Source organism: Austrofundulus limnaeus, unplaced genomic scaffold, assembly GCF_001266775.1.
Source record: "Austrofundulus limnaeus strain Quisiro unplaced genomic scaffold, Austrofundulus_limnaeus-1.0 Scaffold225, whole genome shotgun sequence".
Classification (NCBI taxonomy): Eukaryota; Metazoa; Chordata; class Actinopteri; order Cyprinodontiformes; family Rivulidae; genus Austrofundulus; species Austrofundulus limnaeus.
The window spans coordinates 406,957-421,679 of record NW_013952627.1 but is presented as its reverse complement, the minus strand read 5'-3'; the positions used below and the strand labels follow the sequence as shown (position 1 = coordinate 421,679).

At 44.5% G+C, this 14,723-nt stretch overlaps 1 protein-coding gene across 2 annotated transcripts; it reads left to right on the top strand.

The window, feature by feature from the left end:
* Nucleotides 1–1,720: 1,720 nt before the first annotated feature.
* On the top strand, nt 1,721–14,717 carry fam222ba (family with sequence similarity 222 member Ba). 2 transcript variants are annotated; one of them, XM_014019635.1, is made up of 3 exons: nt 1,721–1,739; nt 3,972–4,099; nt 12,755–14,717. In XM_014019635.1, exons 2-3 carry the CDS (start codon nt 4,018–4,020, stop codon nt 14,446–14,448), a joined length of 1,776 nt encoding a protein of 591 aa, XP_013875089.1. In that variant the 5' UTR covers nt 1,721–1,739; nt 3,972–4,017; the 3' UTR covers nt 14,449–14,717. The 2 variants fall into 2 exon arrangements, with proteins under 2 accessions (XP_013875089.1, XP_013875088.1); XM_014019634.1 differs by lacking the exon at nt 1,721–1,739 and adding an exon at nt 1,869–3,798.
* Nucleotides 14,718–14,723: the final 6 nt, after the last annotated feature.

The window sequence follows — 14,723 nt, the reverse complement described above, 5'->3', positions numbered from 1 at the left end:
GATTGGGTAGACTTACTTTTATCAGCATTTGAATAATTTATCCCTCAGGGGCCACAAGATTACAAAAAGCGGCACCAATTTCTTAGTGAGAAATCACTCGAACTTTGTTTCTCCTTTTTGTTTTTTTGAAAAGACAGTTCATTTGACAAATAGCACACTGTCCCCTTTGGCTGCAGTCAAACCTATAGAGACATTTTCGCTGAGGGTCACATGAGCATTATGGTGGCCCTCAAAGGGCCAGTTGTAGTTAACTTTGATGTTTAGCGTTTAACCTCGACTAAACAGAAAATGTCACATTGCTACGAATGAGCACCGCTAACAAACAATAACCGAGCTCCACCTGGTATTTCCCGCATAGAAACAGTGTTTTAACATGTCCTCTTTAAAACACTGAAAAGTACTCTGTGTACGAGTGATTAAATGTGAAATAAACATACAGAAATACTATTAAAAGTAAAACTAAGAGTTTTGTTTACTGTTAAGTAGTGGTGAGTAGCTGCCATCTTGAATTCTGAACTCTCCCACTTTCTGACAGGGAATTTCCACTGAAGCAGCATGCAACATACAAGTGGAAAATTCCCACTTCCCAGTACAACAGGGCCTCAGCAAATATAGCTGACAAAATGAAGCACAATGGTGATTTTACACTGGCTGCTGGCTACTTTTGCACCCTGTGCACCTCCACCTAATGGTGGGAGGCTGTCATCCATTTTTCTAATACTATATATATGTGAATGCATTTTTGGAAAAACAACATTAATAATATATTGCTAAACAATTTTCATGCCACTGGGATGAACAGTTGTTGAGATATTTGCAAGAGAATAACAGGAAGTGATGTCAAAGGGGATTGTCTGAATGTAAACAAAGCATTGCTACAACAGCTGCCAACACAAACTGTAGAGAAGGATCTGATGTTTCATTAGTTTTTTTAATCAATAGGGAGGTGAAGAAGAGTCAGAGTTTGAAAAATATTGTTTCCGTAAACAAACGCCATGCAATTTTCTTTCTTAAAGAGTTCTCCTTTGATGTCACTTCCTGTTTCACTTTGGCTGAGTAAAGTTCAAAAGAAAAAATGCCAATTATATAACAAAACGGGTTAAATTGTGTATAATGCCAAGTTTCTTAAATATAAAGATGTTTTTTTTCTTTACTGTTTGTATTTGAAGGATGTGCATGTCACAAGCCTTCTTTAAAGCTCGTGAGGGAAACATAAAATGCTGTGGTGGGCCTCATTCGGCCTGCAGGCCTTGAGTTTTACATCTTACATAGACTTATGAAACTATAAACACAAGGGCAAATGCACCATTGAAAAGCATAAACAGCTATGTTTTTAACTTTATAAAACTTTGCACACTTAAAAATAATATAAAGTCCTGCTTTGAAACAATTAAATTGTTGCTACAGAGAGGTAATATAGCTGCTGCCTTCTCATTTTCCTACTTTGCAATCAATTAAGTGTACGTAGACATGACTGATAGACGATTTTTTTTTCCGAAGTCGCCAGTATCAGCTGATTATCTTTTTTTGGGGACTCTAGCAGCTGAGCCAATCATGTCCTGAGTATAAACAGCAGAGAGTCCTTGTCTGGATCTGATCCCGTCAGGTGTCGTCATTCAGCTTCAAATAGCCGGTGTGTTTAAAAAAGCCCCCGTGGGGTTGTGCGCCTTTGTTGAAAGTGCCAGCGTTTTGTGTGTGTGATACTATATTTGAAGTCGCCGTGGCAGTGCTGCTGATAGGCGAGTTTGTGGACATCAGAATCCTGTCTGTCGGGTTTCATCTCCTCCTGCTCCTCGCTGTAAAGCAGCGTGTCAGACCGGGCATTACCATAGGCTGACCTTTGCCGCTGCGCTCCCCGCTGCACGGTTTTCTGACATTCAGGGGCGCTGTGGGAGAATCAAGGAGGTGGGGAGGTTGGCCCGCTGGATGGTTTCTTGTGTGTTTATGTGTTCTTATAAAGGCTCTGACAGTATGTGCTGTTTTGTTTTCTTTCCACTTGTCATTCAGCTCTTTTGCCTTTGAAACCCTTTTGAAAGCTTCTGTCTGACTTGTAGGTTTCCTCCACCCTGATTCTGAACCTGGCTGTTGTTGGGAGACATCGTCGTTATCTTTGTGTGAAATCTTGGCAACCTGATAAATGAGAGAGAGAGCTTGGAAATCTTGCCTGCTGACATCAAGGCTCTGTCTACCTAAAAATCCTTCCAAGGCCAGAGGGAAAAGAATAACATATCAGGCCAATTAAAGTTAATGCATGGTGACACGCTGTATCGAGGGCAGGGATTGCTGCCATATGGCGGTCCAGGCTGTAAATCAGAGAGCAGGGCAAAGGCAGGAGGATCAGAGTGGGGGAGGCTGGGTAACGGAAAAAAAAAAGGGGTGACACAGCATCATGGGTTAAAAACGGCTCTAAAATTCTCAGATCTGTCTGAGGCGTCACCAGCTTCTCCCTGCCTCCCCCATGCCACTCTGCCCCCGCGGCGCTCCGAGGTGCAACGCCCTCAGGTATCTGTGTATCACTGGCAGCTTCATTAAGCCTTGTTTTTCTTCTCTCACTGGGAGGATTTAAATGAGCTGTCGTCCTGACCTTTTTGAGCTCCTGCTTTTTAAAGGGAGTTCAGCCCTCCCCGACACTCCGAACCCACCACCCGTCCGTCTGTCTTTCCACCTTTCTCTCCCACTTTGTCACTCTTTCCTGCTCTTGTCTTTTCTCCCCGCAGGGGGTGAGATACTTTTAAGCTGTCACCCCGCGGCAGGCAGGCATGCCAAGGTTGTTTTGTGGGTAATTGCCTCTCTCATAGAAGCWGTTTGTCTGCGCACACTTGCCGCCCTCCTCTGATGCGGCGCAGCAAACGGGGGAGGGCACGGACTCTGTAGACTTAATTTGCTCCCTGACTGTTGTTCGGTGCTGATTAAGCAAGCATCTGTGGTGTTTTGATTACAGTAGCAGGCCAAGTGAAGCGTGACTAACTACACTCTCTTACACCAAGTTAGTACACAAAGTGGACAACATTTATAGGAGCCACAGCAGAGTTCATTAATTACTTCTCTCCGCGTCCTCATCTGGCTCCAGAGTTTAACGTAGCTCAGAGGACAGCTGTCTTAATGTGAGACTGAGTCTGCACTCAGAGAGGTACTTTTAGGAGTTCAAACGCTGAGTCAGCATTCACACTATTGCTTTCCTGTTTGACTTTTCCATACATCTGCCTACTTCTGCATACTTTGTATTTTAGCCAATCATTTGTCAAAACTTTCTGTTCATTCAGGAGATGAGTGCTGCAATTTTTAATGGTTACAATTTTTATTTTTCACATTATTTTAACGTTTTAATTCTGTATTTTACTTCAAGTAAAGAGACTGAGACCTCTTCAGTGTTTTAGACATTTGAGACATTCTTTTAAATCTGCTTTAGCATACTTTTTATGTTTTGCTACTTTTAACTAGCATTTTGTTTCATTTCACTTTTTACTGTTTTGCTTTTTCTTGCTTTAATTTTGTTTTAGAACAGTTTCGGCTTCTTCGGCTGTTGTTCGGCTCTCAGCGTTTGCTGCTTTTTCCCAGAACACAAGTTGCTGCAGCTTCCTGTGCTGTGGTCTGATGGAGGAGAGGAGGTGAAGTGCACGCAGTGGGGTCCAACTTGGGGGCTACCATGTGCGGGGCGAGTTGGAGGAGGAGGTGGACCGGCTGACTCAAATTTAAACTGCCAGACCCTCGGGCCCAGTCTGCTGGTTTTACTTCAGCTGTTTGATGTTTAATTGAGGTTGTTATTGGCTTCAAATGTCACCTTACCTGATGCTCCAGGTGTGAATCAGTTCCTAATTGAAAGCTAACTATGTCTCCCACAGCTCTGTGCCTCTGGGGACCAGCTCCAGAGTTTTATTAGTTCAGACCCAGCCTCCGTATCACCATGCACCATGTGCTGCCTTGCAGTTATATCTGACCTCTCCCCCCTCTCTGTCTCTCTSTCTCTGCAGTGTGAGGAGAAGTGTGTGTCCCATGTTGCATTAGTGTCTGTGTGAAATGCTGGCCTGTCTGCCAGGGCCAGGTGACCTCCCCCTCCAGCTTCTCCCCCACACGCAGATGAACACTGGACTTCAGAAATGTAAGTACTGATCTCAGCACGCACAAACCAAGCTGTTGTAATTCGACACTAAATCCCAGTGCCAAACCTGGCACAGCTCATCTCTGCAGCCCTGCGTTGAAAAGAAGAGAGTATTTTYGTGCTGTAAAACCACAAATCTGTCTTCAAGGAGAAATTAGGATGAACTGCGCCATTAATTTGCCGATGAACTAGCTCGCCCCTCCTCTTCACCCACGAAGCTCTGTCTGTCACAACAGCACGGTCCTGTGTGTGCTTAGCAGAGCGCCACCATCACCGTCGCGTGTTAAACACGGCCATCTCGCCTAATTTTCACCATCAGGAGGAGTAAGTTACTGTCAGACTCGCAGACAGATTGCGGCTGAGTGGTTTTGCCCYGCTGATCTTGTAATGCGAATGAATTTAAGATGCAATCTGCTGCCCTGGTTGAACAGCAGACTTGTCGGAGCTTGCCAGCTGAATTCAATGTGTTTAAATTTTACAACTCTGCTGACAAACTAGACACTTAGGGCTACGAGGGCCAGCAGCACAAATGAAGAGTTAAGGTCAGCAAATGCCTGAAAAAGCTGACCAGCTGACTCGTGATGGAGATGAATATGTGCTAAATGAATAAAGGCCTAGTGTTCTTTAAGGGAATGCATATCGCCATGTCCTTAAATTTTTAACTAAGATCACTTTATGCTGAACAAAAAAAGRCCTGTAACTGCAGATTTTGCTCCTATTACATAAAATACACTGTATGAGTAGAATTTAATTGAAAAAGAATACAGTAAAATGTATGGTAACTCACCTAAATTAATAATATTGACTGTGCAAGTATTTCCAGYTTCTGCAAAGTTGCAGAAATTACAGCAAACTAGTTAGGTTCCATGAAAAAACCMAGTCTTCTAGCTGTGAAACACAACTTTGCGTGGATTTACTGTAAACCAATTTGTGTTTTGTAAAGTGATGGCCACCATCTTTAACCTAACTGACTTTAAAACATATTTGTTTACAGATGCATATCCAGTGGTTTTACAAATAATTAAGCTCAGTGTTAGATAGACTCATGCCTACTAGGGGCAATAAATCAATAATAGCTGTCGCAGTAGACACGTGATCATTATCGATGGAAAATACGTGATAATTTCACTGAAGTCTGATCCAGACCTGCAAAGCGTTCTGGCATGGAGGCAGAGGAAAGRCTTGCTGCTCCACCTCTCACAGCCCAGCTGAACAAGGTTGGTGGCATCAGCTTAACTCAGTCTTTGGTCGGCCAGCAGCAGCCTGTTGACTAACGTGCAGCAGGTTGTTGTTTTGCCTCAGAACTGCTTCAAAATAATAAAAAATTACTTTAAGTGAAAGGAGAAAACKAAGCTCTAGAAGTAATTGTGAACAAAAGAGGAAAGGTCACCAGTTTGGCAGGATTWTTCAGCATCTTGTCTCTTGCTTCTTATTTCAAACTAAAACAAAAACTAATCAACAATTATCAATAGTGACTGATCTGAAATGCTTATATCTTGATACATTTTCAGCCATGTTGTCCAGCCCTATATYTAACCATAGTGCATTTGGACATCCACCTACCAGGTGGGCAGCACTAATCTAAATATTAGTTGCACTAACCCTAAAGCACTAACTCAAATATTTAGGTCTCCTTGTTCTAAAGCACTRATATAATCCATTCCTCAGAGTCAACATGAGAYAATATTTACTGTGTGCAGAATGTTGTTACTTAGTGCCTTGCTGGKCCAAATGGGAGTCACCCGCAGGCCACATTTGGCCTGTGGGCCTTGAGTTTGACACATGTGACCTTGTAGATACACGCATATGAACAAAGTATGTGACAGCTTTCACCCTCAACTCTGAACAATAATATTGATCAATAAAATTTAAAGACCTCAGTTAGTGCTTCTAAATTCAGCCCATAAATTTAGCAAGTGCTAATCCACTAATGAATTAAAAAATAGTAAAAGCCCTAAAGCACTAATCAGGAAAATWGTTCCCCAATTAGTGCTTTAGTGCTTTAGAGGAACTGCACCCACCACTGCCTGCTACACGGCATGTTGACGACATTTCACCATCCCAACATAAACTGCCAATAAAACAAAYAGCATGTTTGTGTAAAGGAAATATAAAAGCAGGTGTGAAGAACCAAAAGACTAGAGCTGAATATGGATCATGAGTACTGGAAAAGCCATGAATGTATTTTGGGGTGTGGTACACGTGTGCATTAGTAACTGTAAAAAGGTCAAATGGTTCAGGAGATATTTTGCGTACAGACAAGCTCTGACACAAACATTATCGTCTGCCTTTCTGTGTCAGGGGCTAAAAACTGTACAAGTACACGCATCATCTGTTGTAGTATTTGTTCATTGAAGAAATGATTCCTCTACTTTAATGTATATTTAGTCCAGCAGGTGCCTGATCAGACCTAAATCTTATATTGTCAGTTTCATCGTTTCCACTATAATCCGGCTGAAACTGATTACAACTCATTATGTTAGCCAGCTTTGACCTAATCAGAAAAAAAACAAGCCTACATCTTTCTTCCCCTCTCCTTCTCTGATTGGAAACCCAGTCCCAGCCTGACCCATTTCTACAGAAGTTTTTTTTTTATCAAATGCTCCCGCTCATCAAGCCTGTAATTTCAGAATCACAGTAATCAGCCAGCCCCCAGGAGATCAGCCAGCATGAGGCAGTCTGCTGAGTGCTTGCGCCTGTTGCCTCACTCCGGCAGCCTTGTGACACGGCGCAGCCATCAGCCGCCACGTTTCYCCGGCTCCTTCTTCTTTGTGACACACCGAGACACATCTGAGGCCACAACCGGAGTTCATTTTGCCTTTCTGCCCGTCGCTGTAATCCATTTAGGGGATGGAGTGATTCCTAGAAGTGTAATTTCAGCCCATTTCTCCCCCTCTTATCCTGTCTCTCGTAATGCTTTTCCTTTTCATCTGTTCTTCAAACAGACGCTCCGTTACATCAAAAGCCACAGATCTGGATTTCGCTTCGAGTTGATCGTTTTTTATGTATCAAAGAGACTGTGGAAATTCTGCCCGCTCTCAGTGGCCCTCTGCCATCCCATAACTGCACCTGTAGATCACCTCCCGCGTGTTAGTGGTTTGTACAGAGTTGTTGTGCTGCCAGAAATCAGGCTGTCTCCATCCTGTCTGTCCACAGGACTCGGTGTCTCTCCAGAGTCCCGCCTTGTCCCCAGCATTAAGGTCGTATGACAGCCGGGCTCCACCGGAGACGCCTCTGAAACTCAAMCATTCGACGTTTGAATGCTTCATTCAGTGCGAATAACGAACTCTCACAGAAAAGACTCAAACGAGGGATAGATGTGGACCCTCTGCTTGTTCTTTGTTCATCCCAAATATATGATTTATTGGAACTAAACTGGAAAAATAAATATGAAGTTCAATTAAATTATAAAAATGAGGTAAAGCTCTCCTTTTTTTAATATAATTGGTGCATTTAAGTGTATTCATTGGTCCATTTATATATTTCTACTTTTATTTCTAATCATGTCAGTTTTGATCCTCCACAGGATAGTTTGTAAACTTGATGTGAGAGGGATATTTCTGAGGAATGGGGGGGCAATAATTCAGCCTACAATAAGCACGTCAATGGTGCTGAAAGCTGCAACTCTTGGTTTTAGTTTCCAGTGAGAAAAAAAAGCAGGAAATAAACTTCCTGTCCTGTACAAAAACCAGGTGAGGAAAACGTTTGAATCATGTTGTTTGATCCACTAAGCGCTGCAGATTATCAGTCTCCTCTCCTGCGGGTGAAGCTGTGGACAGGAGAGTCGTTTAAAGTTACGAGCTTTGCAGGCTGCCGTCTGAGACAAGGCCAGAACATCTGCTCTATTTATCATCAGGGAGTGACTGTTAACTGATGACGGCTGTAAAATGTAAAGGCTGTTGGAGGAGTAGATCAAGTGAAGAAGAAAACGGTTCATTTTCCACTCAGGGTGACTCAAGTACCTCCAAGTGGCTCTTCTTTCCTCTCCGAGTGCAGCTGGGCTTCATCTCAGGGCTGATCATCTTCTTTTTCTCCCCACAGTAGCGCTCTTTTTCATTATTTTTTTTCTTTAAATGTTATGTTATATTTCTCCGTCAGCAGCGTCTCACTCACAGGTTTTCTGTAGCAAGAGGAGGGGAGGGCTTCATGTGAAAACCACATGTCTAATTCGATGCCGAGCCTTCAGACCCAATTTCCTGCTCATGTGCGAAAACTGCAATTTACAGCTGCACGAGCTCCTGCTCCCCGCTGCTTAAACCTTGCTCAATAAAAACAGTGGTTTGAATAAAAGAAACCCCAATTAGCGCCTGCTGACTGTGCACTTGTGCTCCAATCAGCTCGCTRGCAGTGGGATAATTAGCATTTGGCCAGAGCGGCCTGTCTTTCCTGCAGTTTCTCTCACCAGCGACCGTGCTTAGCTGGAGATCTGAGCCGTGAGCCGCTCCTCGCCACCAGCAGTCGTCAACAGGCTTCACTCRTGTTCCTCATTAACCCTCCCTTGATGCTTTTAGCTCTTCAGCTAATCCAGATTTCAGGTTTAGGTTGAAATGTTAATGATCTACACCTGCTGACTGGAGGAAAATTAACAGTTGATTAGAGCTTTTAAACAGATTCGGTTCATCCAGGAAGTAAAGTCAGCAATAATTTTTGTTAACAAATCAATAGCTGTGTCTCAATTCAGGGGTTGCATCATAAATGGCTGCGAACAGAGACCCACTGCCCCGTTAGTATGGTGATACATTATATGACATGCCTTTAGTTGTTTATACATGTTTAACTTCCCCAAATTCATGAGTAGGTGCCTACGAGTCAGGACAGTGCAGTAAACAGCCAACAAATGCAGCCTACGTTGGCTGCAACCCCTGAGCTGAGATACTGCAAACCAGAGGTTCTTTTTGGGTCTGGGAACCCCTTACAGAGGCGAAAAAATTCCAGGGACCCCCTCATAAACCCCATTCTGTTTTAAAATATAATTTATTGTCATTTCAACCCCTAAATGCCATGGGAATATATATTTTTATTTAGTTTATTATGTTTGTTTTATTAGTTCATTGTTCTCCATGCATTTTTGAAAATAAAAAGGAAATTAACAATTTAGTGAAAAATTTTGCGGACCCCCAAGATACCTCTTGCAGACCCCTGGGGGTCCTGGGACCCCAGTTTGAGAACCTGGTTTGGTTTGTTTCCAACAGCTTTGTTTGCCTGAATTTTACTAAATTTAAAATTCATCACACAAATGCAAGATGGGAAAAAAAATACACATAATACACATTCAACTCCCTGAAATAAGATTTATTAACAAAACAGATCATTAAAAAGAAACTATCATGAACAGCGGGTTACAGAAGTATTCACCTCCTTCGCCATTGTTTTGATTTAGTTGCATTACGACTTGGAATTTAAAAGAAATTGAGGTGAATTTGTATTTTTAATCCAATGCATCACTTTGTAAGTGCAAAATATTRACTCACTCTGAAACAAACAAGAAAAAAAATTAACAGTGTGCATAACTACACTTGGCACAAAAAGTAAGGAAATGTGTGTTTGGTAGATTATTTCTTTGTTGCTTCTTTGCAGCACCTGAAGTACCAGAAGCTCAAAACAAGAGTCAATAATARCAAATTAARCTGTTTGGCAGAGACGTTTTGAGTCTTTTTTCTTGTGCACAACCCACATATTCTATAGCTCTACTGCTCATCCCACAAATGCATGTTCCTTACAAATGTGGCAGCATTTAAAAGGAAAATTCACAGATTTTCTAACAGTAAAAGGTTTAATGCAAGAAGCATTGTTACAACAACAAAATAATCTCCTAAACACACATTTCATTACTTTTTGTGCTAAGTTTAAGAACTTCCTTTAAAGTCAATACTTTAGCCACTTAACATCCAGTCTCTTCAGGTTTATCTTCATAATCTCGGCCAATCCAACCTCTGGAATTTGTCCACTCTTAATTTCAAAAYGTTTCTGGCTCCTTCAGGTTGGCTGGAAGCTGTTTGAGTCCAGCATCTCAAGATTCTCAGTTGGATTGAGGTCTGATCTTTGAGTGGATCATTCCTGCACATTTACCTGTTCCTCCTGAAGCAGGTGGAGTGTTACTTCAGGTGTGTGTTCAGGGTCATGGTCCTGCTGGAAGGTGGACCTCCAACCCAGTCTCAACCCTCTGGAACAGCCATACAGGGTTACCTTGCTTCGTCCATCTTCTCTTTAACTCTGACCGGTCCACTGCTTTACTCTCATCTTACTCAACATCTTCTCCATGTTTGGAGAGGGACCCCGAGGCGTTCCCTGGCCAGAGAGGATACATAATCAAATCTTGGGCCTTCCCCAGGGCCTCCTACCAGTGAGACGTGCCTGGAACACCTCTAAAGGAGACATCCAGGAGGCCTCCTAATCAGATGAACCACCTCATCTGACTCGTTTCGATGTGGAAACTCTACCAGCTCCTCTCCATATCTTTAAGGCTGAGCCTGGCCACCTTACGAAGGAAGCTCATTTCAGCCACTTGTATCCAGGATCTCGTTCTTTCGGTCCTGATCCACGCCTCATGACCACAGGTGAGGGTTGGAAAGTAGACAGACCAGTAAATCCAAGTATTTTCCAACCTTTAGGCATTCTAATCTGGATTATTTGTGTCTGTATCGCTCTCCGTCTGCTCTCCCTGCTGTATTTATTAGTTCAACACTGGGTTATTAGGTGGTCTTTTTTTTCAGCCCACCGTTCTGGTTTATTCCTGACGGTTTCTCTCCAGTGAAATGATATGGAGGGTTTTTTGTGTGTGTGTGTGTAAATGATGGTGKTGCCGTCTTCCTTCCACACTTCCACTCCTTCCTGCAGCAACAGATGATGTGTCATGAGGTTTTCACAACAGTAGCAGACCGCGGAGGCTGCGTCAGAATCCATGAATTTATGGTTACATTTTCCAATGAGATTGCCTCGGTATTTATGCAGTCTGTTCCTGACACAGTGAGACATCATTTCCAACAAGATCATTAATCATTTCATGTGTTTGACAGGTGAGACCTCAGCGTGYGYGTKTGTGTGTGTGTGTTCATTTTCTCTGTGTTTGCTTAGCCTGGCATTTATTCAGCAACAGACATTGGGGCCTCAATGATGGCGGGTGTCAAGCTCCATCTCCTTGGCCCAGACCCCTGCATTAATGAGGCTGCCATCGGCGGCCTGAACACTTTGTTACTTCAGCTCCCCRTGTGCCTCTCCATACCAGCCCCCTGCATGTCACTGCCCATTGTTTTCTGTTCACAAATAAAGCAGGAATTAAACAGCAGCTTGGCACAACTCGTGGTGGTGCCGTGACCGCGCCCTCCGGTTCAGCTCAGGACCCATTCTGACTGCTGTGAGAATGATAGGTTTTATAAAACCACAGAACCTTTAGAGTTTGTCTTCATTCAACAGCAGAACAAGGACATCTGTTGTACCTGAACTGAGTCCAGAGTAAAGTTTAAGATCCGCCTATCTGTCTTTTTGTCCAAAACCTCTGGTGTAATTTGATCGCTCTCTAAACTGATTGTCCTTTTGTAATGAAACTGAGAACACTGCATTTATGGAGAGCCAAGTTTAAAATAAAAAGTTTACAAAATCTCACTAGCACATCATTAACAGTTGCTTTTGTCGCAGGATGATTACGTCACAGCAAAACTCGAGCACCAACTGCGTTCCATTTCAACATATTTAAATGCAACCTTTGTTTAAGATTTAATTTTTACATTTAGTTTTATGCATTTAAATTTATTTAGGATTTAATATTTACATATATTGTTTAACATTTTAAATATAACATTTAGTAAAAATTAGCTAAATGTAAGTGAGTTGGATTTAGTGACATTTTTTCACACTTGGCGGCCCATATGCATTCCAATAAAATCAGCTCAGATTTAAAACAAACTAAATAATAATCTGGCACCTGAGGTGGAAAATGTTGACACACGAGCCAACTCTCCCATGATCATTGCTGCGCTTAAAAAAAACCCCAAAAAACAACAACTTATAAATAAAACACACCCTTCACACATGCACAAACAGGTAGTCATGTTCACGCTGTCACTTCAGCGTTGTTAAATTTAGCTGCAGTGCTTTAGCAGGTGTAAGAAATGTCTGAGTCCTGGGAGGTGTTCCTGCAGATCAGAGACGCTGCTTTCTGTGTCTGATTACTTGTCTGCTGTCATGGAGCTCTGCCTCGCTGCCTCGTTCTGTTTCTCTTTTTATTTTTCCCCCCTGGCAGMCACAGGGGACCATTACTGCCTCTCTTATTCTTTGTTTGGCTTGTGATTCACTTGCAACATTGCAGCCCACCCTCAGCACTTATTCTTGGCCTGCATGCGTCAATTAAGGCCAGTAAAAGCTTTTGACCTAAAAGCCACCAACAATTGCACTTAACCGGATTTTCTTTTGGACTGGGAATGTGTCAGCTGCAATAACTCAGCTGTAAATGCAAGAGGAAAGATCTTTTTTTGTCCACTCTGGGTCTTTGTGAGATGAAAACCAAACTATTTCTGAATCATCTAAGCTGCTCACTTTTCTACTTGTGTGTTTTTTGGGGCCATGTGAACTTCTCACTGAATTAATCTCATTCTCTTCCTTTCTTTCTTCTCTCCACCTTACCAAACTCTGTCTCAATCTGTCCCGTCTCTGCCTCAGGGGACACCATACAAAGGATGAGATCTGCTCCGTTTCCAACCCCTGCAGAATTGGATGCGTATGCTAAGAAGGTAGCCAACAACCCCCTCACCATCAAGATCTTTCCCAACAGCGTCAAGGTCCCCCAGCGAAACCACGTGCGCCGAACGGTCAACGGGCTGGATACRTCAGGCCAGCGCTACAGTCCTTACCCGTCCTCTCAGGCCAGTGCCAAGACAGGACTCCTCGCCATCGTCAAGGTGCCCACAGTCAAAGGCATCCTCAAAGATTTTGATGGTAGCCGGGCTCACTTGCACTCTGAAGTCATTATGAACCCTCCTACCGGACCCTATCAAGTGGCTTCAACCAGCACTTTAAACCACCACCCATCTCTGCCCAGCCTGCCCCGGCCCCCGCAGAGCATCCCCCTTCAACCACAGGACCTGCCTCAGACTTTACATCTGCCCCTCCCTCAGCAGCAGAGCCTCAGACACCCGCCCACTTTGGCCCAGCATCCTCAGGCCCCACCCAGATTCCAGACTTTGTCTCAGCACCCAGGTCTCAGCCACCCGCAGGGACCCCCCACTGTCCTGCTTCAGCAGCAGCACCTCCAGCAGCAGCMGCCGCCGCTCGGCCTGCAGGATGGCAGGAAGCTGCCGGATGGCGAAGCTCCGCCCAACGTTACCGTCTCTACCTCAACCATTCCGCTCTCCATGGCCACCGGGCTGCACCCGGGCCGGCAGCCCGACCTGAGCACCATCGTGCATCAGCTCAACCAGTTCTGCCAAGCTCGGGTCCAAGGCACGGGTGCCGCCTCCATGTGCGAGGGCCAGATCGCCAACCCCAGCCCCATCAGCCGCAACCTGCTCATCAGCGCGTGCTCCAGGGTGTCCATGCACAGTAACCCTCCCACTCCCGGCTTCCCGCCRCGCCACTGCATCATGGGCCCTCAAGAAAAAGCCACAGCCTCGATTGGGGCCCACCCCTCACTCAGTWCGGCTGCTGTGAACCACTTGCCTTCTAACCACACGGATCCGAAGCAGCAACACCTGCAACAGCATCTTCCTCCACAACCGAATCAGCAGCTGCAGCACAGCACGCAGCAGCAGCAGAAAATGCGCTCCTGGAGTCACCATCAGCTGGTTCACGGCCCCCACATTCAGAACGGTGGGACACATCTCTGCAAGCAGCCTTCCAGAGACCCATCCTTCAGTTTCAAAGGCATGGGCTACCCTGCAGAGGTGTGTTTGGGTCAGCAATACTCGTTGAAACCTCCTGTGGAGAGGCCCACCCCGTCYCCTCCTGTCAACAACAGCATGCCCGGTCCCATGGCCCACTACGCCAACGGCCACTACTTTCAGACCCACATATGGAGCAGCAGCATCCTTCCCACCCCCAACAGTGACAGCTCTGGGTCTCAGGACGTAGCCATGTCATTCCATGGGGCAGGCCCAGGAGGGTGCACCACGCTGGACTGTGGGCTCCCCGGGGCTCCTCACTACAGGCTCGGAACAAGCTCCTCCTCCTCGTCCTCTTGTGGCCAAACTAATCTGATGCAAACGGTGGATTACATGGGTGGGGACTTCCAGACGCCCTACTTCCGTGATCAGAATCTCGGGTTGATGGCTAAGATGCACAGGCCTCCTCTGAGCAGGGTAGGTCCAGAGGTCGGAGACGGCAGAACCGCTCTCATCCAGCACCCAGGGTACAGATAAGCTATGGCCTTGTCTACACAACTGTTATCATCACCCTTTGTTTAGTCTTAAAATAAGGAAACTCCATGGATAACCTAAAGGACATCAAGTATTAAGGAGGCTAAAATAATATATTAAAAGCAGAGGAGTAGTTTGTTTTTGGTTTGTTTCATCTTGCAAGTGATCAATTACAACGATTGGTTTTGCAGATGAGTGCAAAGCCTGTGTGTGTGTGTGTGTGTGTGTGTGTGTGTGTGTGTGTGTGTGTGTGTGTGTGTGTGTGTGTGTGTGTGTGT